Source organism: Cyprinodon tularosa, unplaced genomic scaffold, assembly GCF_016077235.1.
Source record: "Cyprinodon tularosa strain WSP-4 unplaced genomic scaffold, ASM1607723v1 ctg263, whole genome shotgun sequence".
In the NCBI taxonomy this organism is placed as follows: Eukaryota; Metazoa; Chordata; class Actinopteri; order Cyprinodontiformes; family Cyprinodontidae; genus Cyprinodon; species Cyprinodon tularosa.
In genome coordinates, this window is record NW_024038967.1 from 46,771 (window position 1) to 74,301 (window position 27,531).

At 42.5% G+C, this 27,531-nt stretch overlaps 2 protein-coding genes across 4 annotated transcripts in view; both read left to right on the forward strand.

The window, feature by feature from the left end:
• The window catches only part of ptpro (protein tyrosine phosphatase receptor type O), a 54,112-nt gene extending 39,927 nt beyond the window's left edge, over positions 1-14,185 (forward strand). The window contains exons 16-27 of one of the 3 annotated variants that reach the window (XM_038289135.1): positions 96-164; positions 2,361-2,444; positions 4,718-4,753; positions 5,706-5,787; positions 5,866-5,956; positions 6,032-6,108; positions 8,622-8,756; positions 10,039-10,161; positions 10,241-10,395; positions 11,501-11,636; positions 11,729-11,849; positions 13,619-14,185. In XM_038289135.1, coding sequence (XP_038145063.1) covers positions 96-164; positions 2,361-2,444; positions 4,718-4,753; positions 5,706-5,787; positions 5,866-5,956; positions 6,032-6,108; positions 8,622-8,756; positions 10,039-10,161; positions 10,241-10,395; positions 11,501-11,636; positions 11,729-11,833 — 1,093 coding nt within the window. In that variant the 3' untranslated portion in view covers positions 11,834-11,849; positions 13,619-14,185. The remainder of the gene's footprint in view (positions 1-95; positions 165-2,360; positions 2,445-4,717; positions 4,754-5,705; positions 5,788-5,865; positions 5,957-6,031; positions 6,109-8,621; positions 8,757-10,038; positions 10,162-10,240; positions 10,396-11,500; positions 11,637-11,728; positions 11,850-13,618) is intronic. The other 2 variants (XM_038289136.1, XM_038289137.1) reach the window with 2 other exon arrangements.
• A 3,877-nt stretch (positions 14,186-18,062) lies between these two features.
• Positions 18,063-21,105, forward strand: LOC119786059 (zinc finger protein 391-like). The gene is made up of 2 exons (XM_038289138.1): positions 18,063-18,304; positions 19,717-21,105. The coding sequence occupies exons 1-2, from the start codon at positions 18,136-18,138 to the stop codon at positions 20,712-20,714; spliced, it is 1,167 nt and encodes a 388-aa protein (XP_038145066.1). The 5' UTR covers positions 18,063-18,135; the 3' UTR covers positions 20,715-21,105.
• Positions 21,106-27,531: the final 6,426 nt, after the last annotated feature.

Here is a 27,531-nt window from a genome sequence, read left to right on the forward strand (position 1 = left end):
TTTGCCCACATCACTTCCTGTTTTTCCTGTAAACTCATCAAATATCAGTGACTTCCCCAATCCTCACACCCTGAACTGTTTGCTCTGTGTTGCAGAGACTGCGGCGCTGAGACCTTTGTTAACTTCGCGTCGTTTGAGCGAGATGGGAAGCTTCCCTACAACTGGTACGCTGCTCCTCTTCTTCTGCTCATGGGCGCTGCAGCAGCAGGCGGTTTGGTCTGTTTTCACCGTTGGTTTAGCATCACTTCCTTATTTCACAGCTGCACACACCCAACAGGAAGCAGATTAGTGCTTGGAGAGATTGATGAGGCAGATCAGGGTCTGAACAGGCAGCTCTGGTTTAAACTCTCTGGCCCTTTAAGAGTATGATGATGATATCAGAAGCTGTTTGTTGAATATGAACGCTCAGATTTAATCTGCTGCTTTGAGAACCAGCTGGCTTTTAAAAATCTCTGAAAGCAGAATTGAGAGCTGTCCTTTCAAAGTAAAAGAGCAGCGGCTGCTGCAGGTCTCTAAGACGGCGCCGCGGATGAAGGTTCTGGTTCTTGTGGTTAATATAAGAGCTGAAAGACGGTCAGTGAAGGCAGAATCCTCCATGTGCAGACCCCCCATCACTAAACGCACATTTCATCGCCTTATTGTTGCAGCGCAGCCGTGGTTCTGCTTTCTCGTGCTTCTGGCCCGGCTCGCCCTGTGGGTGTGATGAGGAGACCTGCTGACCGCTCTGAGGCAGGATGAAGATGTTAGGGTTTAGTTCCTGTTGAATCCTGGTCCTTTCAGAACTGCCGGAGGATCGGATAGGTTCTGTCAGGTTCAGACATGTCAAACCTTCGCTGGATCCAGTTTGAACAAACTTAACGTCCTGAATTGGGACAAAACTGTTCTGATCGACCCAGTGAACAAAGACTGGGGGTGTTTGAGAAACTGAAGAGCATTACTGTGCAGTTTAGGGTCAAACTGATGTTTATTGGACGACCTGGTAAAGAAGACTTAGTCCCACTAACATCCAAAAAATTATGCGTTTTAACCAGGGGTGGATTTAGGAAATTTGGGGCCCTCTGAATTGAGAATACAACAAATAAAACAGACCCATTATACCGATAGAGATATTTTATTAAAATAGGTATACAGTATTTGTTCTATCTTGTCCTTCTTGCTGTTTTCCTTTTGTCCCTTTTATTATTTTCATATTTGCAATGTGCTCAGCTGACTTTTCATGCTGTCTCTAAAGGAATGAAAGATTTTTTCCAAGCACTAAGCTCACTTAGCTGATTGCTCCTTCCTGTGTTTCCAAAAAGTAAATAACCCAGTCCTTCTTTTCACTGTAGACAAGCCATGATCTGCTTCTCTGTTCTCCATTTTTCATTTGGATGAAATAATAGCTGCATGAATCATGACAGCAGACAAGATAGAGGAGAGCAGGAGGCGGGGTTACCAATCTACTCGCTCTGGAGAGCAGAGTTCGCTGCTTTTAGATGTTGTCGCCAAAGTCTCCAGTAGCAGAAAGAAGTCTCTAGATTTGGCGCTAGGTGCTTTTTAGAAATCAAAGTGCTAGAGGGGTCTGAAAAGTCGCTAAATATAGCAACAAATGCGCTAAGTTGGCAACACTGCTCTTTGCATCGTTTGTTTTCAAATGGTTTGCTGCTGTCTGTTTGGACCTTTCTGATCATGTGCAGCAAATGGACTGATCCAATATGGTGGACATTGGGGGTGGGGTGGGCTGAGACACATTTAATATTGTGTGTCTCAGCCCACTATATTAATATTAAGTGTTCTGATGGCATTTTAGCGAAAGGATTTTTATCAAAAACATAATTAATGTGCAAAACTAAGTAATAGTTGTATTAACCATAGATGCAAACTGAGTTTTATGGGGCCCCCAGGAAGTTGAGGCCGTAGGCACCGCCTAGTTTTACCTAATCGTAAATCCGCTCCTGGTTTTAACAAATATTTAACATCTTTAATTGTTTAATCTAACGAAGCTTCAGGCTGATTCTGAAGGAAAAATCAATGCATCATCACTGATGGTGTCCATGAGGTAATCAGGGACGTGTCAGGAAACAGAAAGCAGTTGGAGTCCCGGCTGTGGGCGGAGCCAGGGCGATGCAATGATGTCACAGGTTGAGGCTGCAGGTTGTTCAGTGAGACGGGCTGCAGACAGACTCCTGTTGTCCTGCAGAGACAACGGGCGTCTCTGAGCGGCGGCTGCGTGATGCATTAACTCTGTGTTCTGCACTAATGTGAAGCTCTGTCCCTCTTTACTAACGGAGCTCCATGTTTTGTCCCCCACCCTGTTGCCCCCCCCATGGTGTCTGTTCTCTTTATTTTCTCTTTTTTTGTGTTTATTTGAACCCCTTCAGGCGAAGAAGCCTCTTTGCCTTCCTTACCCTCCTGCCATCCTGCCTTTGGACTGACTATCTTTTGGCTTTTTATATTAATCCGTGGTAAGTAAGCGCCTGCTGCACTTTAGGGGCATGTTTACGTAGCCGCCACAGTCCGCACCGCTCAGCAGAAACACTTCTAGTTCAAGTAGATCCAGAGCTGACAGATTCATCTGGTTGTTCTCTGCATTTTTCCACAAACATCTTTAAAAACGCATTTTCCTTCAAGACTCCGCCTCTTTGTTTCTATAAAAAAACACAGAAAAAAGTAAAAATCACCATGGTGGTTTCCCTCAACCCGCTGGTTTCGTCACATTAATATCTTGACACTTTGGCCACAAACTGTGGCTTTTATGCAGATCACCCAGCTGGGGGGAAATTTAGTGTTTTATGTTTAAGAAATAGAAAGAAATCCATTGTTTTATATAAATGTGATACTACAGCTTTTGACCATTTACAACACATTTTCAAAGCAACTAGTTTAAACCGTGGCTTAATTTTGCACATTAGAAGCTTCTAAAACAGCATTATAATTTTAATATCTAAAATGTGAATCCAACCAAAGGCAAAAACATTAAAAACTGGAATGGAAAATAAAAAAAATGACGCAAAAAAAACATATTATATTTGGCAGAAATCATACATGGGATCCTTTTTTTTTTCTTTAGCAGATGTCTGCAGTGATTTATTAAGCCTAAATGAAATAAGCAAAGAAGAGGAACATCAGAAACTAGATTTAAATTTTATCAGATAAAAATTCCTGCAGGGATGTGTTCCTGTCGACAAAGCGAATGCGTTTCTGATTGTTTGTGGATAAACAGACGACACCAGAATCTTTATTTTAGTTTATATTGTATCCCTCTTTCTGGAAGTCCTGGATCGACAGAAAGACTCCAGATTTCTGGTTGAACTGTGGCGGATCTCACTAACATGGCGGATGTACGACAGCCTGCACTGGAAAAACAATCTAGAAATTAGAAAAGTTCCTAAATTAAGAGTATTTAACCTTAATTTGAGTAGGTAAATGAGAATGGGATGAGTATTTTTACTCCAAAATTAAGATAATTAGATAAAATGCACTTGAAATAAGACAATGTAGTTGTGTTTTCTTATTTTAGGTGTAAATTGTCTTGCTCCATTGGAAAAATGTCTCTTTTACCTCCTCAATCCAAGAACAAATGCACTTATTTTAAGAAAAAAATGACTTATCTAGATGTTGATTTTTTCCAGTGATGATGCTAACTGTGCTTTGCTGCATGCCGTCAGTCACTCTGTAGCACTGTAGTCTCCGGTTCTGTAGATCTGCATGTTCCTGGTTAGCTGCTTCACATTTCCTCCCAACGATCAGAACAGATTGTGGGAAAAATCTGAGTCCCTTCAAAGCAAAAAAAGCTTGAAGAGTTTAGAGTAAAATCCAGAGTGAGGAAACTGGTGGAGCTCAGCTGTCTGCATGAAGTTGGTCTGATGTTTGGGTTCCTCTCTGGAGGCTGTGGCTGAAGAAACCGTATTTTTTCCTGTAACATGAGACCGAAGAAGAAGTGAAAGGACTATTTTATTTTCTGCAGACTTGAAATAATTGAAAACAAAAAAACTCCAATGATTTTCTTTCTGTAAATAGTTAAAACCAACCAAATCCAGCTTTTCTGGAAGATTTTTTTTTGTTTTTGTTGCATAAAAAAGCAAACGGATGGAAACTTTCAGCCACAGACGTCCAGGCTGGTTATTTGGGTTTAGGAGCTTCTGTTTCCCTCTGAGTCTGAGAAATGTGCTGCAGCACTGTGAGTTTTTATTATTCTTCCATCTGAATACCGTATTTCCTCAGCCAAAGCCTGATGGTAGCAGAACCTTCTGGTACCACTCTCTAGTTTGCTGCCGACCCAAAGAGATGCTGGAAGAATCAGAAAAGAACATAAAATGATGAGCCCTGTTCATTCATTTGATTCAATATTTTATTTGTATAGATTTATATTTATTTATTCTACGCTTTCTTCGGTTCATTATTTCTATTTCACATAAAATTATGAAATTTTGAAAGTGTTGATTTTGTAAAATATTATTTAACTTTGAGGAAATACGGTATTTAAGGCGTTTCTTCAGATGCTGTGACCCAATAGGTTCGTCTGCGCAGCTCCGCCTCCTGATTGGACCAGAACCATCTCACTGCTCATTAAATCATCATTTGTTCTGTAAAAAAAAAAAAAAAATCTGATGAATGATTCTTTACAAAAGTTGATGTGACTGCGAGCGACCAGCAGGGGGCAGTGCTGCTGCACAGACGGTCCTGGGCTGAAGCCGAGGATGATGAAGGTGAAGATCACGCTGTTTGTATTTTATAGGAGCAAGACGGCTTTAAAGAAACGGAAGCTAACAAGGTAACAGATCCAAGCGGCTTCTGGTCCGTTTGTGTTCGTTGCTCGTCGGCCGCAGAACCGAACCAGAACCGAACCAGAACCTTCAACCAACTGCTTCACCATCACACCCACACAGCTCCTCCCATCAGAGGCTCCAGTCGGAGTTCCTGACTTCATTTCTTACTGATCCATTCATCTGACAGGTCCAGAACCGGAATCCCTGGAAGGTTGAATGAGGTTCAGAGAATCTGGAATGTCTGATCCTTCAGAACCATCAGCTGATGGTTTAAACCTTCGGACCAGGGTTCTGGGGAACAGTTAGTGGTTCTGCTTTGCTTTTAGAACAGGACCGGATGAGGTCTAGATCAGCTTTAGGTGTTAGAAGAACGAGACGGCACAACTGGTTCTGTTGGAGCCGCGGAGCAGGAATGGTTCTGATGGTAGAACTTGTTTCTACTTCGATGTCCTGAACCGGACAAAGCTCAGGTTCTGCTCTGCTGATTGGTCAGTACCAATGTCCGGAAAGTCCACTTCCTGAAGCTGGAGATCCGGAACCAGAACCTTCAGTTGATGGTTGTCTGCCCGGCAGCAAGCTTTTTTCAGGCCCAAACCCGGTTCTAATCGTCTCAGACGTGAGCAGAACCGTCCTTCTTCTAGAACCACTGGTGCTGATCAGCCTGTGGTTCTGCTGACCTGTCATGTTAGGATCCGTTTAGTTTTTAGGATGTCAAACTGTCGGTTTGGCTGAACCTCTGGTTCCCAGTAAAGAGAACCCAGAGCCGGTTCTGACTCGGCAGATAGGAGTCCAGAACTTTCCTGCTGGCTCAGTGCGTCTCCATGAACATCAGTAGATCCCTGCATCACCTTTAGGTTCTGCTGCTGCTCCTTGATCCACATCCCTCCCAGATGTTTGTTGTCGTCTCCCCTCCCTGCAGCTGGATGATGATGATGATGATGAAGGTTTGTGTTTCAGCCCTGTGCAGCTGGACGACTTTGAGGCCTTCTACAAGGACATGAGCAAGGACTCGGCCTACAAGTTCTCTCTGCAGTTTGAGGTACGTCAGGAGGAGCTTAGAAACAGGGCGGTTCCGTTCGGACCAGAAGCAGCTCTCAGTCTGTTGGATGTTTTCCAGGAGCTGAAGAGCGTCGGCCTGGACGTGTCCCATGACGCTGCAGACCTGCCCATCAACCGGCCCAAGAACCGGTACACAAACATCCTGCCCTGTGAGTCCAGAAGCGGTTCCCGCTCAATTCTGACACCGTATGTTGCTCCTTAACTGACCTAACCTCTGATCTCAGATGACTTCAGCCGAGTGAAGCTGATCTCCATGCACAACGACGAAGGGGCTGACTACATCAACGCCAACTACATCCCAGTGAGTATCCGTTCAGAACCAGAAACCCCACAGCCTCGGTCCAGATACAGACCCATGGTGCTATTGGTTGATAAGGACTGATCCAGATCAAAGTTTTAAACAATGTTCAAAAAAGGAAAAGTCCGGTCAGCAAGGAATAATCAATGGATCATTATTTATACCTAAAACTACACATTACACTGTACATTTGTGGTGATTTAAAGATAATAAATAATATTTTTTGTCGCGATCAATGAGTCTGGGAGCGGCCATTTTTGCCCAAATATAGTAACCCCTCCCTCCTGCCATCTTCCAGCAGTGACGTCACGGTGCGGTAAGCCTAGCGCCATTCTCCCCGCTTTACAAGCAAAATCAATGGGAACTACTAGACACATCTGCAATCAGCAACAATTATTGAAGATTTCCAGAGGACTTCACCATTGAAATTCACCAGAGCTATAGTGAAACTGACAATGCCCACGTGCATGGCAGCTGGATGCTGGAATACATCCGTTAAAAGTGTAAAAGATTTGTTATTCCACCTTTCTGATTCCTGATCCTCCACGGACGGGTTGGTCGTTGGATTGCCAACTCAAGAGGGAGGATTTGCCATCGAACTTCTGGCCAGAGAAAAAACACGTAATATGTAGCCAACATTTGGAAGAAGAATGTTTTCAAGATGACTTGGATAATAGCGCGTTGTGACAAACACCAGATACAGCACTGGGACTTGATCAACAGCTGATACCGCACCGTGACGTCACAATCCAGTAGGTGGCAGTAGTGTTCTTTGGCAAACATGGATGCCTCCAGTAAAGCACATTCAGATGAAAATTACTCTGAATTAAAAACACTGATCAATTACATGTTCTTGCAGATGTTTGAATTCTGAATATGACCGGACTTTTCCTTTAAAAAAAATAAAAGATCAAAGAAATAAAATGAAAATAAAGGGAAAAATTCACATTTAAGATGACGAGCGATAGCAGGGACAGATTTAGGAAAATTGTGGCCCTAGGCAGAGACAGGCAGGGGGCCCTCTGAACTGAGAAGACAACACATCAAACAGACCATTTATACAGATAGAGAAATGTTAATAGAATAGACATCCATTATTAGTTCTAGGTTTTGTCCCTCTCTTCTTGTCCCTTTTCTTCTTGTTTTCCTTTCTATTTTTTGTACTCAGCTGACTTTTTATTCTGTCTCTAAATGAATGAAAGGTTTTTTCAAGCACTAAGCTCACTTAGCTGATTGCTCCTTCCTGTGTTTCCAAAAAGGCGACGGCTAAAGTAAATGCTGAAACACACTTGATATTATAAGCGTTCTGATGGCAAGGATTTTTATCAAAAAACATAGTTATTGTGCACAAATAAGGTATAGTTGTATTAACCATAAATGTAAAAGGATTTTTATGGGGCCCCCAGGAACTTGAGGCCCTAGGCAACTGCCTAGTTTTGCCTAATGATAAATCCGTCCCTTAGCGACAGACTAAAATAAGCAGCTCTGCTGTGATGATAAATGAGCTGAACATGAAGAGTCTGCTGAGCCTAAAGCTTATATAGATGAAAAAGAAAATGAAAATAAAACCTTGAAAGTTTCCCATCAAAACAATCAAACTTCAACCAAAAAATTTTCAAATATAAAGGAAATGAAACTTAAATTATTTCTGATTAAAGGAACCAGCAGTTTCTGAACATCTCAGGTTCTCAGGCAGAGAAACTCAACACTGCCTCCATTTCTGTGCTTCTGGTTCTGAAAGCACAGAGGAGACGGTTCTGTAAAGACCAGAGGGTTCTGGTTCCGACCCAACCATCGCCTCAAAAAGCCCAATAACTTCCTGTCTAAAGTCAATCCTTTCATGTTCAGGATTTTAGTCCTGGTTCTGCTGGGACCCATGTTCATGGTGCCGGTCCAGACTCTGACAGCAGAGTTCTGGATGATCCGTTCTATAGAGACCAGTAAAGACACTGGTCCTGTGATCCCAATCTACTGGGAGTGAAGGCAGGAAGCAGTGTTTCCTGTTTAGACAGGAAGTCCTCATTCTGCTGATTTATTACACTTTTAATTTAGGAGATGGCGTAAAAAACATAAGTCATCATGAAAGAAAAGCATCAGATAGCAACAGAAACAGGAAGTAGAAATATTTTTAGGTTTCAATAATCCGCCCAGCTGTACGTGAAACAAAGGCAGGGCCGGATTCACCATTAGGCAATACTAGGCGGTTGCCAAGGGCCCCAAGTTCCTGGGGGCCAACAAATATTAATTGTGCACATTAATTATGTTTTTAATAAAAATAATTTTGCTAAAATGCCATCAGTACACTTATATATTAGGCGTGTCTCTGCCTCACATCAACCAAAGCCAAATGACGCCTCTGAGGGAGGCTATTTGACCCGTTACGTTTGGGCTGATTCAGTCGTCCAGATTCCTACGGTTCTGAAATCATCCCTCTGGGTCTCCTGATGCTCAATGTATTTTCTCCTAATGAAGGTCTGTGTCGCATCACTCCTCTGAAGCCATTTCTGCTGTTGCAGGGATACCGACATTCCAAGGAGTACATCGCCACCCAGGGCCCGCTGCCCGAGACCCGCAACGACTTCTGGAAGATGGTTCTGCAGCAGAAATGCCCGATCATCGTCATGCTGACACAATGCAACGAGCGCCGAAGGGTGAGGAGCCGGTCTGGTGGCAATCCGAACGCCGCAAAGCAAAACGTTAAAGGAAATGTTTACTATTAAACACAGCGATTAAAGGTCGTTAGATCAGCTGTCACTGATCTAACGACCTTAACATCCTCACTTTTCTCTGAAATGATTTTCATCCATGGTTCTTTAAATGCTTCTGCTTTATGAACAAACTGAGATAATTCACGACAAAAAGGAGGCGTTATGAAATAATCTCTGAGAAACAGTCTGGCTTGTTATGAGAACCATTGTTTTTATCCCAAACACTTTCTAATGCCGTTTCTCAATATGTGTACTTGTGTGTTCTCGTGTAGTAGTGACACGTATTCACCCTCAGCCCTAGTACTGGTCCAATTCACAAGAACAGCAGACAGAGAACGGAGAAAGTCCCCAGATGTTGTTCTCTCCCCTCCCTATTTACCCAGCATGCATCAGAGCAGACTTGTCCATTCTTGAGATTGACAGCTGTCCCAGAATGCACTGCAGCAGCAGCAGCTTTCAATGGAGCGCTTACTGAGCTCAGAGTATCAAGTTAAAAGTTCTCTTTTCTGTTGCCATTCTTCAGTAAATGTAAGTTTTTAAGATCATATGAGGTGAGAACATTAAACTTTTAATTCAATTCTATTCAATTTATTTCTATAGCGCCAATTCACAACACATGTCATCTCAAGGCACTTTACAGTTCAACCAGATCATCCAGTCACATTGATTCAAAGTTTTCTATCTACTGAAAACCAGTTGACTCATTGACCCTCACACTAAGCATGCTTGTAGAGACAGTGGAGAGGAAAAACTCCTTTTTAACAGGAAGCAACCTCCAGTCTAAGGCTAACGGCAGCCAGGGCTAACGTTAGCCCGTCTGCAGCAGCACACTCTCTGCATAGCCGTGTGTGAAGGACCGCTGGCTATCATGGATAAGTTTTTGTTTTATTGGACAAAATGTTCATTTGATTTTTCTAAGCCTAGGTAGTCCTTTTTAGTAGTGGGATAATACACTTAGAGTCTGTGTTGCCATACAAGCCTTATGTAAGACTTTAACATTTTTGCGGCTCCGAATAGATTTGGTTTTTTTGTTTGTTTTTTTTTTAGTCCAATGTGGCTCTTTGAGCATTTTGGGTTGCCGACTGTAATAGGATAAACAGCTCCTCTGTCTTAGACTCCATGTGGTCTTGCAGCTCTGAGGCCTGGATGAATGAAACGCACTCATGAATCAATATATGGAAAGGTCATTAATAGCAGATTGATCTTTTTTCTGTCGTGTTTCCAGGTGAAATGCGATCATTACTGGCCGTTCACAGACGAGCCGGTGATGTACGGTGACATCAGCGTGGAGATGCTTTCTGAGGAAGGCTCTCCGGAGTGGATCATCCGGAAGTTTCGACTCGGATACGTGAGTTTTCTCCTCTGAAGGGACGTTTTTTTGGAAAACTTTAGATCGAGTCACCCATAGATATTTGTGCCTCCGTCAGGCGGACGAGACTCTGGACGTCCTCCATCTGAACTACACCTCGTGGCCGGATCACGGCGTTCCCACCGTCAACGCCATCGAGAGCATCCTGCAGTTTGTGCACATCGTACGGCAGCAGGCTAACAGGACCAAAGATCCAATAGTCGTCCATTGCAGGTCAGTCAGCGGCTGGTTCTGAAAGGTCCAGTTCTGGAGAGCAGCAGGGAGCTTTGTTCAGGGGCGTATTTAGGAAATTTGGGGCCCTAGGCAAAGACAGGTATTTGGGACCTCTGAATTGAAAAGACAACACATAAAACAGACCCATTATACAGATACAGAAATTTTAATAGCATAGACATCCATTATTTGTTCTAGGTTTGTCCCTTTTCTTGTTGTTTTCCTCTCTATGTTTTGTACTCAGCTGACTTTTCATGCTGTCTCAAAATGAGTGAAAGTGATTTTTTCCAATCACTAAGCTCACTGATTTTTATTTTATTTTTTTTTAGCTTTTATGGCACTAGTGGCTCGCTTTTTCTACAGCAGGCGGACAAGAAACGGGGTATGAAAGAGAGGGGGAGAGATGCGGGAAAGGACAAGCAGACAAGATACCAATCTACTCGCTCTGGAGAGCAGAGTTGCTGCTTTTAGATGTTGTCGCCAAAGTGTCCAGTAGCAGAAAGAAGTCGCTAGATTTGGCGCTAGGTGCTTTTTTGAAATAAAAGCCCTAGAGGGGTTTGAAAAGGCGCTAAATGTAGCGACAAAAGCGCTAATTTGACATCACTGCTCTTTGCATCGTTTGTTTTCAAATGGTTTGCTGCTGTCTGTTTGGACCTTTCTGAACATGTGCAACAAATGGACTGATCCAATATGGTGGACACTGAGGGGGGGGGGCTGAGACACTTAATATTATAAGTGTTCTGATTTTTATCCGAAACCTAATTAATTTGCACAAATGAGGAGTAGTTGTATTATTTATGCAGAGTTTTATGGTCCCCCCAGGAACTCATTTGCACTAGGTAACTGCCTTTTATTGCCCAGTGGTAAATCCCTCCCTGGCTGTGATTAAACAGAGTCTGGGTGAAGCAGAGAGGTCATTTCTTTGTTCATTAATCGTTGGACTTTCCAGAACCTGCCTGAAAAGTATTTAGATTGTCTGAATAATTAAGGAAACCTGATGAAAAGCTGGAGGTTCTGGAGCCAGAACCAAACTGTGAAGATTTGTGTCAATGAGCAGCGAGTCGTCTGATAAACAACCAAGATCCGATTTCTGTGTCTGTTTCAGCGCCGGCGTCGGCAGAACCGGGACCTTCATCGCTATGGATCGCCTCATGCAGCACATCCGAGAGCACGAGTTCGTGGACATCCTGGGCATGGTGTCAGAGATGAGATCCCATCGACTCTCCATGGTCCAGACTGAGGTGAGGAACCTGAGCTCCAGAAAAACACATGAAAAGCAGAAGCTGCTGGAGGAGGCTGCAGGTCTACTGAGACCTTCCCTGTTTGTCTCCAGGAGCAGTACGTCTTCATCCACCAGTGCGTCCTCCTGATGTGGCAGAAGAAGAAACAGCAGTCCATCACCTCTGATGTCATCTACGAAAATGCCAGCAAGACATAATGAGACGCCTCCAGACGTGAGTCTAAGGTTTCCCTTCAGAACCTTAATGATAGATGATCTGCAGTTACGGAATGTCTCCTTTTTTTCCTCCTGCTTTTAGAAAACTTGCTGTTTTTGCCAGTGTTGTATTGTAACGAAGTAAAAATACTTCACTACTGTACTTATGTATATTTTGGAGTACTTTATACTTTCCAAGAGTATACATTTTTTTTGAGAACTTTCACTTTTACTTCAATACATTTACGAACTTAATTGCATACTTTTACTCCGATACATTTTCAATGTTTGGTTTAGTTACTAAGTAAAAAAAATAAATAAAAAAAATCAATAAATACAATTAAAAAACCCACCTACTGACTACAAAGTCGGGTCTTGCCTGGGCTTGTTCATCAACACCAATAGGATACACCTGTTTCGCAACACTTGGTTGTTTATATTATTTTAAGTGAATTTAACCTTCAAAGTTTACCAAAATGTAAAAAAAAATGTTATTCAAACTGCACTACTTTTTACTTTTACTTTTCACTACATTACTTGAGTACATCTATTTTTACAGTAATTCTGATACTTAAGTACAAGCCATTTCAGATACTTTAAGACTTTTACTCAAGTAACATTTCCGTCAGTGACTTAGACTTTTACCAAAGTCATATTTTGGAGAGGTACTTATACTTTTACTTGACTCCGAGATTTCAGTACTTTATACAACACTGGTTTTTGCAGCTGAGCTTTTTCTCCAGAACCTCCCAGCAGACCGTTAGCATGCTACTGTTAGCAGACCTGAGCCTAAAGCCTGGTTTATGCTCAGAAGCCAGGTCGTCTGCATGTGTGTCGCGTTAACGCAGATATTCCTCCCGCCTTCCGCAGACATTCTACAACACCTCCCCAAAATTGTAGTTGACCGCAGACAGGAGGCCTCTGTTTGGTTAATTCTACATCCGCTCTACACTATGCGTATTTCCTGTTTGGTACCTAATGGCAGAAACTCTAGCCGTAGTGCCGTCCTCAACTCCTGGCACGCCTCGGGCGCTATCCCAGACACCGTTCAGGACGCTAGTTTGTAGCTCTGTGTGACAGTCTGTTGGTTTGCACCTGAAGCCAAAACACTCAGCGCTACGGCCAGTCTTTGGGAACACTCACTGGTGAACTGTGTGTCGTCTGCCGTTGGATGAGGGGTTGTAGACGGCGTACAAGCTCGTCAAACCGACAAACGAACACCCACAATCCTAGCTAGTTCGTGACTGTCCTAATTGGCTAAAGGGCTGGTTATATACCCTCTGCAGCAGTGTGTCGCAGATATTTTAGATTTATGCCCAATATTGAAGCGTGGTCTGCGCTGTTATTCCACGCCACAACGCCAGAGGGACAATCACGAACTAGTTGTAGGTCTAGATACGGCCGAGATGGTGAGGAAGTTGGAGCAACTTTTATGCGACAACGCAGGGACATGAAGGTGAAACAGTGCGGGGATCCAGGTGGAAAAAGAGTGCCAGCGTTCTTGCGCACCTCGCTCTTCTGCCGGGTCCAACTTCAATGGCGGTCATAAAAACAAAACAAGCCGGTTAGGTACCAAACAGGAAATACTCATAGTGTAGAGCGGATGTAGATTTGACCAATCAGAGTCCTCCTGTCTGTGGTCACCTACAATTTCGGAGAGGTGCAGCAGTGTCTGCAGAAGGGGCGGGGCATATTAACGTTCACTGAGACACACATGCAGACGACCTGGATTCTGAGTATAAATCGGCCTGTATACACTTAAGCTTTGCCCTGCTTGTTGTCTTGCAGGCTGTGAACTCTTCAGCACCGGCTGTGCTTCAGGCATCCATTCTCTGTAGAAGTCGACCCGCTTCATCATCAGAATCAGCAACACGACAGAGAAAACTTTTCATTTGAGTTGATGGAGTTCTGCCTTAAGGAGCTTTCACTGACTGACCTTCGATGTTGGACTGAAAACCCATCCAGGCTGTTCTGCAGCTACCACCAAACTCCTCTGTGGGTTTCAGGCCGGCGAGTTTTTCCATTAAATCTAGTTTTTTTTTTCTTTTTTCTTTTTTTCTCAGGATTTGCTGGAAAACCAGCGAGCACACTGACCTCTTTGCTTTGGTCCGATTTTGGTTCTGCTTCACTCACTGTTGGCAGAGAGCAGCTTATAGGACATAGAAGGTGTTGATTGTACACTGCCGTTAGAACTGATCCCAGAACCGACTGCCAGGCTCAACAGAACCGACCCGAACCAAGCAGTCAACCAGCAGGAGAACTCATTAGATCAAGCCCAGCCCAGAGATCTGGGCCAGAACCCCCAACAAAGGATCAGCTGTCTGGATGTTTGCTGGGAACTGGAAGGTACCAGTCTGGTTTGTTTCAGACGGTTCAGACGGACCACTGTGGTTTAAATTTGCCCTGAGGCCTCGGAGCGGCTGTTGGGAAGGACCGACACTGGGCCGGACGGCGAGACGCCGAACCAGATGGACATCAGGGAGGAGGAACGTCTGAAGATCAGCTGCTGAAACAACAAACATCCAGAACCACAGATCAGTCCATTTCATCGGAAGTGGCGCAGAAGCAGAAGCTGAAAGGGACGAAGGTTTGATGAGGAGCTGCTGTCGTTTAACAGACTAAAGGTTCAGTCCGGATCCTGCTGCTCCTTATTTACCTGAAAGGAACCGTCTGCCGGGTTTTCCACATCCTGGTTACATGAATTAAATCCCAGCACCAATTAACCGTTCCCTCTTTTAGTTCCACTTACCTGATTCAAATCTCCAAAAGTCATTGAACCTGAAAAAAAAGTCCAACTCAGTGATCGGCTGTTAGCTAACCACACTTCCTTCAACCTTTTTTTTTAGGAATTAGACCTAAAAACCTGTTTGCTCTTTACCACCTTAAGATTCCTGATTTAAGGTGGTCTAGAGGAAAACTTTATGAACATTTGTAGGATTGACGTCTTCAATCCAAAATCTCAAGCTGCTGTTGTCATCCTGAGATCTAGATGGCAGTAAAGGATTTAAATTTGGCTGCATTCATCACTGAAATGTTTGTCTTATAAATTTGCAAAACAAATCAGAAAAATATATATTTTTAAATTCATGGTATAAAAATGAACTTCTTTTTAGAGGATGGTTAAAATGAATGAGGCCCCCTGGTGGCCATTCTGTGAAGCGTCTGCTGCTTCATTCATATCAGCTCCTCTGAGTTTGGATTGTTTTTCTCAGTTGGAGCTGCAGTTTCGCTCCATGACGTTTTTCTGAAGCGCTGCGACCTGCTGAACCCAAAGTTTTACTCCAGAAATACACGGTGTCATCAAAATAAAAGCTCAGCTTCTCCTAGTGTTCATATTTAGGAGCATCAGGGCTTTTTTTAGTTTAAGTTTTATATTTTCTTTCTTAGGAAATTTGGCACCATTTCAACTTTTGTTTTGTTTAAAAAATCTGGATATAAAGGAAAGAGAAGTTGAACAATATCCCAGAGTTATTAATGAATAAAAAAACTAAAGTATTACATTTTAATTTCAGTATTTAACCCTTTTATCTGAGGTCTACCTGTTGATTATGAACCAAGTAGTGATGCCGTATTATCAGCTTCTTGTTGCTATGTAGGTTCTGTCAGTTGTTTAGGTACCAGATCAGTACTTTAACTGGATTTTATGATGTTTATGCATCAGTTTTTTCTGCAGAGCACCATCTAAAGCTTTTATTTTGGCGGGTATTTAACAAACAGAGTATTTTGAGGACACCGTGTGTTTTTGTTGCACGGCTTTTAGTGAATGTGAGCAACAAAAAGCCCAGTTTTTGTTAAACAGCTCGGTGTTGTGGCCTTGTGGTTCCGCATGTGAATCTTGAGACGTTCCTCTGAGCTTCAGTGTTTGGGTTCAGTCGCCTCCATCTAGTTTGGTTCCACTTCACTGTTAGGTATCGGATGTACTGTACATACTGCTGATGAACTGCTCGTCATTGCTGAGGACTTCTTGTGAAACTGTTGCTTTAGGTTTTTGTTTTTTTTCTAAGGTTGTAAATGTAAATCTGGATTCTGAGCCAGAACTGGTTGGGACTCGCCGTTTGAAGGGACAAACCCGCTGACGGTTCTCTGGACTCTCTGAAGACTTTCACGGTTCTTTCTCTTGCTTAGTGTGTCCAGTCGAAACTCGTACGTCATTGGTGCCATTTCTCTTGTGCATTGTGTCACTTAAAGTTTGACCTGAAACTGTCACCGAGTTTTAATGTGTTGGAACAAAGTAAAATGTTGCAGATATTTTTGTTGTCTAATTTTATTACATGTTCACTGAATTTAAAGCAGTTCTGAGGTTTTGCCTTTACTTTAATAATCAAACTCTTTGCAACAGGAAGATGTTTTAGGAGCTGAATCCCAGGAACCGTGTCAAGAAGGTAAATCTAGAAAATGTTGAGGTTTTTTAGATCAATAAAGATTTGTGATCTGTCCACCCACCATAACTTCACTAACACATTATGCTCTAAAGTGGGGGCGCCGGGGGGACTCGGATATATGGGAGAAAAATAAGGCCTTTTCTGTTTTGCTTTAACACACTGATGTGAAACTGACACTTATTTAGTTTTAAATAGAATGATTCTATAGGGTATCTGGTCCTTAAGGTCTCTAATAGGGTGTGTAACATTGGTTGGAAAGAAAATGGCATATTTGCAGTTCTATGAGCACTAATGTTAAAAGCCCTAGAATGAAACAACAGGTTTTCTTCCTTTTATGGTATGATCATGAATATTTAGATGAGCTGTGCTCTGATTGGTTGGTTAAAAACGAGCGAAGCTGCTGAGCAAAGACGCATCATAGCAACAAGCACTCACTCACTGAAACATCGAGATTGTTGATACGGTAGGGTGACCAGATGTCCTCTTTTTCCAGACATATCCTTCTTTTCATACCTAAAAAAATGTCCAGGGGAGGAATCTTAAAATCGTCCGGATTTTCGTGAAATAAAGTGCAGCTGGCCTGAACCAAACAAGGCACCATTCCAGAGTTTACACCAACGCTGTGCTTAATTTGGATTTGCCTGTTTTTTAATGGAAGTTTAGAATTGTGAGATTTGCATAGAAAGGAGGTGTTGATGGGGTTTGAGCTTCTCTGTACGTCCATTTCACCCACTGAACTATCGTTATTTATCTATGACAATGGAAACTCGGTTTTGCATTCTATGACCCCTTTAAAGATCGGACTTAGATGGGTCAGAACCAGATATTTGTGCGGTTCTTACCAGCCCAGCCCTCAGAACCACAATATAAATAGGGGCCGGCTAGCTCAAGTGGTAAGTCACCCATCCTGCAAACAGGAGACCTGGGTTGGTATCCCAGGTGGGGGGGAATGAGCTGTCAGTATGGATCCTTAAGCAAGACTGTTCACACTAGTGGGGCAGTGTGCCTGAGCAAAGACCCTTAAGACCCTTAACCTACATCTGCTCCCTGGTCCCTGTTTTTTTATTTTGACCAAAATCACCTGATATTTACGATAGAAGATTACGGCCACTGTAAAAGTAAAAAAAAAAAAAAAAAAAAAAAAAATGAACATGTTTTCTAAATATTATTTCAGTTAAATATAGGAAAAAAGTCAAAATTCTGACTTTAATCTCAAATTCTTTTTCCTCAGAATTCTGACTGAACCCTGACAGCTAACAAACATGTTAGCATCAAGCTGTAGCCATGTCTGTTTTAGAGACGAAACTAGCTCTGTTGTTTTAATCACCTTCTGCTCTTCCGTTAATGAAATAGCATCACCAGGGACGCCTTGGCCACTTAAAAAGTCGCCTAATTCCCTTATTTTCCACCAATGTGTTACTGGCCCTCCCAAACAACTCACATCTTTGTCAGTGAAGCTGAGTGCTCCACATCTCTTCCTTCATGGTGACCATCTACATTAAGATCCACAATTCTAAGATTAAAGTCAGAATTTTGACTTTTTTCCCCATATTAAACTGAAATAAAATTTAAAAATCAATTAACTTTTTGTATTCTTTCAGTGGCCCTAATCCTCTTCTGTAGATATTGTACCTTTTTGTTATTATTTTATCTTTTAGTCTGCTGTCCACACATCAGTTAGTATTTTACTTTAGACTTAGGCAACTTTTATTGTCATTAGTTATTTTTTTAAATGACAGCTGGTCTAATAAATCCTCTAATGAGGAATAAAGTTAGTACTTGATTTATTTTTTATTTTTCACACAGATACAGTTGTTTCCCCTCCTCACCGGCTGGTGGCGGTGGTGAGCCTTGTTAAACTTTCAGAAGGAGAAGCTATCGTTAGCTTAGCTTAGCTTAGCTGCGTAGTTTCTGGCGGCTGTCATGGCTTCGTTCCGGGACTGGAGGGCCTTCATCCGGCAGCGGCTGGCGGCGGCCGGTGACGAGGTTTTGTCGGCCTGTGAAGACACGGTGGTCCAGTGCGAGGAGGAGAACCGGCTGCAGAAGAAGATGATCGATGGGATGAAGTCCGAGATGGAGGAGCAGCGAGCAGGTAGGGACCCTGAATGCATCACAGCTGATGGTTCTGCCTCCTTCTGTCCCACATCATCCTGTGATTAATGTTTATTATTAACGCCTCATCATCATCTTTGACAATATTCTATTTTTAGGTGATTTGAACAATTAGAAAGAAAATCATCTATTAAAGAAAGAGCCACCAGGCTGCAGATGATGTTCCAATTTTAATCCTGGGAAATGAGGCCCAGTGTTCAGCATGTAGTTTAATCCTGTCAAACCGGTGGTGGCAGCTCATGCTGTGGGACAGGGGAGATGGGCGGAGCCTAATCCAGAAGCATCCTGGAAGAAAAAAGGGATGTGTTCTAATTCATGGGCTGCGTTCACTACCACATATACATCCAGGTGTCCATAAATAATGTAATTATGGTTCTAAAATTACTTATTTCTATCCTTGACTCACTAAATAATGCTAATAAACATCTTTGAAAAATGTTTTATGACTTGTGAGACAATTTTGATGCTTTTTACATTTTTTTTTGTGTGAAACTGCTTCTCTGATGTCCTCATTGGACATGCTCAGAGCAGTCCGACTAAATCTGATTAAACCATGTTTATCTGCATTTTAGTTGTTAAATCCAGAGCCGAAAAAGCTATTTCCCGGAAATAGCGTAGGATCCCATTTCCAGGGCAGATCGGGCACAGAGTGATAAAACAGAAAGGATTTTAAGGCATTTATTTTCTCGGGAAATACATTATTAACTTTTCAAACATATTTTAGTGCGTTTACTGTTTTTGGAGAAGGAAAAACCTTATTTATGTCTTTTTAACAAAATTAAATCGAGGGCGACCTGGATGTATATCTGAGTGCCCAAATGACCTGATGGCGCATGATGGATCATGCTTCCAGGACGGATCGGGTAGTGACAGGCACCCCCCTCTTGGATGTTATGGGCGCCGCCATGTTGATTTGCTTGTTTCCCTCTAGTGGGCAGTAGTACTGTTGGACAAAGCATGCTAGCAAGATATGTAAACAGTCGTAAGGGACCGAGGACAGCACGGTTAACTGATTCGAGCTCGGTCGGAACTCGGCACGGATCGGTTTCAGAGGGGTAGTGGAAATGGTGCTAATGTATCTCCATTTATTGTCAGCCATTGAGGCGAGAAAAACTTTTAACAAAAGCAAACAGCTAGCTTAACTTGACTGTAAACATTTTGATCTAACTGACCAATCAGAAAATTGTGACATTATGCTGAGCCCTCTAGCTTTTCCTGCAGGGCAAATCTGAAATCTGATTGGTTGAAGAAAACGTTCTTAACTAATATTTGCCTCTGGGCAGATTTGATTAGCATAGCAACAAGCTAAGGCTAAAACCTAATGCAGCATTTGTTCACCTGCAAGAAAATCCAGAGTTTAAAGATGTTTTTTTTATATGTCCCTGAATCCAGACCTCCTCCAACAACGTGACATAAAAGAAGAAGAACAGAAAGTTCTGCTTGATGAGCACCTTTCCAGCGAGGAGAGAAGTTCCACCCTGAGAGAGGAGGGTTTTGAGCCTCCTCAGATGAAGACGAAGGAGGAGGATCCAGAGGCGATGCTGATTAAAGAGGAAGAACAGGAGGAGCCCTGCACCAGCTCACAAGCAGAGAAGGTGCAGGAGAAAATGAAGGTTTCCTGTGAGGAAACATCCAGTGGAAGTGAGTCCGCTCCTGAGGTCAGCAGGTCCGCCTCCAGCCAGAGGAATCGCCGTAGGCCCAAAGCCAAACTCTGCGTTTGCGAAATTTGTGGCAAATCTCTCACACAGCAAGGCTTAGCGATCCACATGAGGATTCACACCGGCGAGAAGCCGTTCTCCTGCCAAAGCTGCGGGAAAAGTTTCCGTCACCTCCCCTCCTTGGATCTCCACATGAAAACCCACACCGACGAGAAGGCTCACGCCTGCAGGAAATGCGGGAAAACGTTCAGAAGAAGCGACAAACTCCTGCTGCACGAGAGAACGCACAGCGACCAGAAGCTCTACCTCTGCAACGTCTGCGGAAAGAGCGTCGCCGACCCGTCGGCTTTCAGGAGGCACCTGACCATCCACACGGACGAGAAACCGCACACCTGCAAAATCTGCGGCGAGAAGTTCAAACACAGCAACACCCTGCTGTGCCACAGGAGGGCGCACTCGGGCGAGCGGCCGTACGTCTGCAGGCTGTGCGGCAACAAATTCGTCAGCGCGTCAAAGCTGAAGAGGCACACGAAAACGCACACCGACGACAAACCTCACGTCTGCGAATACTGCGGGAAGAGATTCATCCGGCTCCACCGGCTGAGGGACCACGCCAGGACGCACACTGGCGAGCGGCCGTTCAGCTGCCACACCTGCGCCAAAGACTTCACCTGCCCCTCCTCCCTAAAGGCTCACCTGAAAACCCACACAGGTGAGCCATCTCAGACATAAACCAGCTCTGAAGATGTTTGCCCTCGATTGACGAGGATTCAAAGAACTGGTTCCTGTTTCAAATCTTGGAGTCGATGGCTGAACCCAACAGCCTCCATGTCGGTTCTGGAGGAAAATGATTTTCACGGTGCGTTCAAACTGAGCGCAGTGTCCGCAATGATTTCCTCACACCACCGCTCTGCATTTCATTGTTTACACCCCTGGATCGCATCATCAAACAGGAGGAGCTTCAGCTGTGTGAAGCTGAAGCAAATAGACTGAATGGTTCATTAGTCCAGGTTTGAGCATTTCAAATGGTCATTTTGTAAAAATGTAAATAAATGAACTAAAGAAAAGATCATGTGTGCTGCTGTTGTTTCAGAGATATTAAAGGTCACCCACAGGTCAACTATCTTATTATCTAGCCTACTTTTTCAGTGCTTCTTGATTTATGCAGGTAAAACTGCACTTTCAGCTGATGATGTCACCACCCCAGCATCTAATTTGGTAGTGTTTTTAACCAATCTATATTGGTACGAGGGCAAACCAATACAAATTAGTCACATTAGCCAAAACACTTGTGTTTAATCACAACTTTCAAAAGTCTGAGATGGGTCCTAAACCATCAACTACAGGAGTAGAAGTCCATCTCTAACAGCTGAAACCATTAACAAGATGACAGTTTTCAAGAAAGCAATACTAGTTAACAACCATTACACTTGTAAACAGTGGCTTGCTCAGATTTTGATCATTATATTGTTTAACAATGAAAAGTTGTCTAACCAAACTCATTTAAACCAACTAGATTGGTTGGAAATAAAACGAATCTATTTTTAGAATATCTCTAAACTCTATCCAACTCTCCTACAAACTTCCACATCTTGACTGTTTAAATGCCTGCTAAAGTTGATTATTTGGTTCATCTCATAACATCACTACCAAACAGGCTGCAGCAAACCATTTGAAAACAAACGGTGTGATGAGCAGTGTTGCCATCTTAGTGCTTTTGTCGCTTTATTTAGCGACTTTTCAAACCCCTCTAACACTTTTGTTTTAAAAAAGCACCTAGCTGCAAATCTAGCAACTTTTTTCTGCTACTGGAGACTTTGGAGACAACATCTAAAAGCAGCGAACTCTGCTCTCCAGAGCAAGTAGATTGGTAACCCCGCCTCCTGCTCTCCATGCCCGTCTTTGCCTAGGGCCCCAGATTTCCTAAATCCGCCCCTGCCATGAACAGTCTCAGATTCAGGAAATTTTGACGTGTTTTTCCTCAAACATATGAATAAAAAGTAAAATCTTTGTGCTCAGATGTTTCTGTCTGAGTGGAGGAAGAAGATGTTGAGCTAAGGACCAACCTTTAGCAGCTTTTCTATCGTAGATGGTGACCTTTGGTTCTACTGCATGGAACTGAGAGAACAAAGATAAAAGTGTGGCTTCATTAACCAGCAGACATCACAGCGCTAACCCATCATAACTGAAACACTGCAGCTGTTTGCCTTCATTTGCTTGTTTTTTTTTTTTTGTGATCGGGTTAAATAATTGTGGTTTACACATTTAGGTACTTATCATTCTTCAGTTCTCTTATTTGGGTTGCTAGTATCTTTATTATATTTTTGTTTTTTTTTAACTGCTCTTATCTCCATGAGCCCTGGAAATCTGCCCTGACAAAGATGGCAGCCAGGATTTCTGCTCTTCGGCTTTTTATATTTAAATTTTAATGTGTTTTAATTTCATTTCTTGATTAAGTTCAGTTTAACCCTTAATAGTGTTATTGGAATCCAGGACCAGACCTTATCACCTTTAACGTTAAGAAAAGATGGATATTTTGTTGATGTAATAACAAGAAACGCCAACTTGACCGAACATATTGAGAAATATAACAAAAGTGCTTCTATAAGAAATAAATGAAAAACACTGAGAGGGAAAGAGACACATTTTGTTTGGTACAACATAACCTTGAAGCCTTAATCCTGATAATCCACTTACATTTTTTAGTTTATAAACCTAAATATAATTGTTAACTAGGCTTATTAACTTTTTAACTTTTCAATTAGGTTTTTATCTTTTTTTCTTTACTTTTATCCAACTTAATTTACTGTAGGTAATATACGATTGAAGGGCTCATCTAATTGGTCAAATACCAAAATAAGATGTGCAGCCATGTAGCAGCATCTTTGCTGAATGGCTGGATATACATCTTGTGCTTCTAGATCTATGCAAGTGATGAAAAACGGTAACTTGCCCTATAAACGGCTAACGATTTGAACTGGTCTGAGTTACTGGACTGTCATAATTGGTCATAATGGTTCCACTCTAATGAATCTTTTGAGCAGTGATGCTTTGTTATGCAGTCTGTTGGTTTGGTCTCTTTCATAAACTTTAGCTTTTTTGTTAACTGAATTTTTTGGGGTCAAAATAAAAAGCTTCTTTCCTGTTTTACTGTGACTCTTTATGCCTTTTAACCCAAACTGTGTGAAATCACAGACCAGCGGTGTCAGAGTCGATGATGTTGAAAACGGAGAACATCTGAGTCAGACAGGCAGCTGCTATATATAGATAATAAATAAATCTTTCTAATTTTACGGATCATTTGATTAAAAAGATCCACAGTTCTGACCCACAGGGATAAACCCTGTTAGGCCCTGAGGTCCAGGTGAGTTAAAACTGGGTCCAACCTCCTCTGAAGTCTTTCCTAAATGATCACATCTTATCCAGATAGATTTTATTCTGTAAATACTTTAATAAAATCAGTTTTAGGTTTGAATAAATTGATCTGTAGTGTTATTTTTTGACCACAAGAGGGCGACATTGTGTCAGTATTATAAACAAAAACCAATCAGTGGAGCAGATCTAATCATATATGTCAAACTGTAGCTTTAACTCCTGAATCACTTTTACAGATTCATGAACATATATTTACAGATAGATATATACATGTAGAATGTTTGAAAGAGGAGAAATATCTAGTTTTTCACTAAAACTGTCCAGTTTTCTGGCTTGTTTCCATCTTCCAAAGTTTGTCCAACAAACACATCATTGTTTGCTTTAGTGAACCTCCTCCCTTGGATGTTGTTCTCCACTGAGGACAGGATGTGGATAGACGGGTCTATAGATCTGGATCACAGCTGACATTGAAAACTAAACTAAACAGGAGGAGCCAGAGAGGTTCATCCATTACCACTAAAAACTAGGTGGAGGTGACCTGATGAGTTTATCTGTTCACCTGCATGAGCCACTCTCAACCATTATCCATCCTATTCTTAAAAAATATTTTGTAAAAACGTTATTCAACAACATCTGAAATTAAATCGGTGTGTTAAAAGAATCAAAAATGTTAAGCTATCTGCAGATTTCTGGCATTTTAAAGAATTTAACAAAATAAGAATAAAAATGTAACGAAAAACAATCAATTACAGGCAGAAAAAAACATTTTTCCAAACCAATTTTCTTTATAACATAAATTATGGAACACAGGAGATGGAGGTTTGGTGCTTGGTGATGCTTTCAATTCTATTCAGTTTATTTCTATAGCGCACTTTACAGTTCACAGTTCATACGGTCTAATTGATTTAAAGTTTTCTATCTAAGGAAAACCAGTTGATTGCATTGACTTATTGACTCAAATGCAATCCGTCACACTAAGCATGCTTGTAGCGACAGTGGAGAGGAAAAACTCCCTTTTAACAGGAAGAAACCTCCAGCAGAACCAGGCTCAGTGTGAGCGGCCATTTGCTGAGGCCCACTGGGGTTCAAGGAGAAGCAGAGATACAAAAGGAAACTGTAAAAGGCGGCCATGTCCAGGAAACACACAGCCGGACAGATAAGCTCCAAGCGGAGGATAAAGAGAGCACATCTAGTCAGTCACGGTCAGAGAAACAGGACTACACTGAAAAACAGGCCGATCTCCAACATCTAGAAACAAAGGTGTTGATGGCAGCAGCACAGCTGATTATTCTCTCCAGGATGGAGTCACAGCCAAACAGGAACAGACCAGATGTTCCAAAAGCAGAAAGAGCAGAACGTTAGAGATTAAACTAACGCATTCTGCTGAGTGAGAGAATAGAGATAGAATGAAGCAGAATGAATGTCTATGTCCTCCAGCAGTCTAAGTCAATAGCAGCATAACTATAGAGATAGCTCTGATCTGACCTTTGGGAACGATGAACCAAAAATGACCCAAGAACAGAGCCCTGAGGAACCACGCCTGGTCTCTGCACACAGAGCTGAAATCAAACCTTTTCCAGTCCACAGATCAAACCAAGGAAAGTCTCTGGATTTGCTGAAAAAATACAGCCTTTGAACCAGGATCATGTAGTTGATCAACTTTTGTTAGAGATGTTCTTGATCTGGGATTTTTTATTATTTGGGAAAATTTTTGTCTTTTTGTTCGTATAGCTGATGCATCCTGTTTCTTTCATTGAAAGCCTAAGTGTTTCTTTGTTCTGTAGAACATAAGGAGAAAAAGAGGAACAATCTTCACTTCCTGCACCGACTGCTTTGATTAGAGGGGAGAGTGTTCTCACGATGGGAATTAAATGCTGAAAGCATAAACAAAAATGTTTACTGTAAATAAACTAATAGAAGTTCTGCTCCATTAGTCGGAATCAGGTCTCCGTGTGAAACATCTGAATGAAAAGCTTTTACGAGCATCCTCTCTCCATCACGTCCAATCAACAGTCTGGTGACATCAGGGTCAGAGGTGAGATCAGAACATCTGCTGGACTCCTCCTACTGAAGGCTGGAGTGTGAGGGGGGGTATTAGCTCAGACTGCAGAGACACGGTGTCAGGATTCCCTACTGGGACTCTAAGGAAAATGTCTTCATGTGAATAATTTGACTTTAAGAGTCGGGTTCTTTAGAGTGGACAGGAAATGATCGTGTCTTCGTGTGCTTGTAGAAGACGGAGGTCAACTTCTTCCCTTCTCTGCTCCTTGGGAAACACTATCAGATGGGAATCTCCTCTCGCACACATCCTCCCACCTCTGCCCTTCCTCTGGTTGGGCTGCAGCCTCTCAGCTGGGAGAAGGCGGGAAATGGAGTCCCAGGCTCTCCGTCCACAGTGGGTGACCTTTATCCAACATGTCCCTGCAGCGATACTCTGCTCTGCAAACCATAGGTCACTGAACCTGGAGGCGACACTAGAAGTTCAGAGGTTTATGAAATCACTCTTTGGAAAAGTGATTCAGTCCTCATCCACGGTTGTTAAGTTCTGCTATATCAGTTTCTTAGTCTATTCTTAGATTCTGGATAACTGTTGGATAGTTTCTTTGTGTCTGAGTTACAATAAGAAGCATGTTCCTTAAACCTATAAGGAGTGGCAATGAAGGTCTTGGAGAATCCAGCTTCTTGAATTTATAACTAAATATCAATATTCAGTGTAGCATAAAGCAAATCAGTTCAGTTTATTTCTATAGCGCCAATTCACAACACATGTCATCTCAAGGCACTTTACAGTTCACCAGATCATCCAGTCAGCTTGATTCAAAGTTTTATATCTAAGGAAAACCAGTTGATTGCATCGACTCATTGACTCAAAGGTAATCCCTCACGCTTGTAGTGACAGTGGAGAGGAAAAACTCCCTTTTAACAGGAAGAAACCTCCAGCAGAACCAGGCTCAGTGTGAGCGGCCATCTGCTGAGGCCGACTGGGGTTCAAGGAGACAGAAGCAGAGATACAAAAGGTAACTGTCAACCAGCTCCTCAGGCGGCGCTGCCCAAAAAACACACAGCCAAGCAGATGAACTCCAAGCCAGCTTCCATGTCAGAGGATAAAAGAGAGCACATACAGTTAGTCACAGTCAGAGAAACAGAACTACACTGAAAAACAGGCTGATCTCCAACATCTATAAACGAAGGTGTTGATGGCAGCAGCTCAGCTGATATTTCTCTCCAGGATGGAGTCACAGCCAAACAGGAACAGACCAGATGAAGCTACTATGAGAAAAAGCAGAGAGAGCAGAACGTTAGAGATTGAACTAATAGATTCTGCAGAGTGGGAGAATAGAGATAGAATGAAGCAGAATGATGAAAAAGGGGTCCCTATGTCCTCCAGAAGTCTAAGCCTATAGCAGCATATAGAGACAGATCAGGATAACCTGAGCTACTCTAACTATAAGCTTTATCAAAAAGGAAAGTTTTAAGCCTAGCCTTAAAAGTAGACAGGGTGTCTGCCTCACAGACTAAAACTGTAAAGGTATTTGACAGCAGATCAAGGACCATCAATACTCCGAACAATCAAAGGATAATATCACAGAAACAGAAGTATTGAAAAAAATGATAGATATATATATATTTATTTAATTTCGCTTGAGCCCCACTGTGGTGCTGTGTAGGAGCGCCCCTGCTGATCAGGTGTTGTTTCTTTGTTCTGCTATCATTTCTCCCAGAGCACCTGTCCCTGTAAAGGTGAACACAGCGGTGGATTCTAGTCTTTAGAACATGACGCTGATTCATCGAGCTTTAGTTTGACCCATTTCTTCAGAAGCTATGAATAATTCCATCTCATAAAACCCTTTAAAGCCTCAATCTGCGCGTCCTCCGCGCTGCCATTGCGCCATAACCGCATTTCAGAGAAGACAGGAGAGGAATTTCCTCCATGGAGGCATTTCCTGTCGCCGCACCTTCAAGATAAACCGCTTTTTGATTTTTAAAGAAACCGCAAACGGGACTGGAGGATCCTGGAGCGTCCTGGAGGATCCTGGAGCATCCTGGAGGACGGGGCGCTTTGACCCGCACCGTGCGTCAGAGGGTCGGATGTGTCTCCATCCTCTCGGTAGGTCAGCGACGCCTTCCATCAGAGAGGCGCCAGACTGCCTTTAGAAATATGACCTTTTTAAAA

Excerpts from the sequence above, each read along its gene's own strand:
- LOC119786059 (XM_038289138.1), top strand. The coding sequence starts at position 18,136 with ATGGCTTCGTTCCGGGACTGGAGGGCCTTCATCCGGCAGCGGCTGGCG. Across the intron at positions 18,305-19,716 it reads GATGGAGGAGCAGCGAGCAG|ACCTCCTCCAACAACGTGAC; the intron begins GTAGGGACCCTG and ends CCCTGAATCCAG.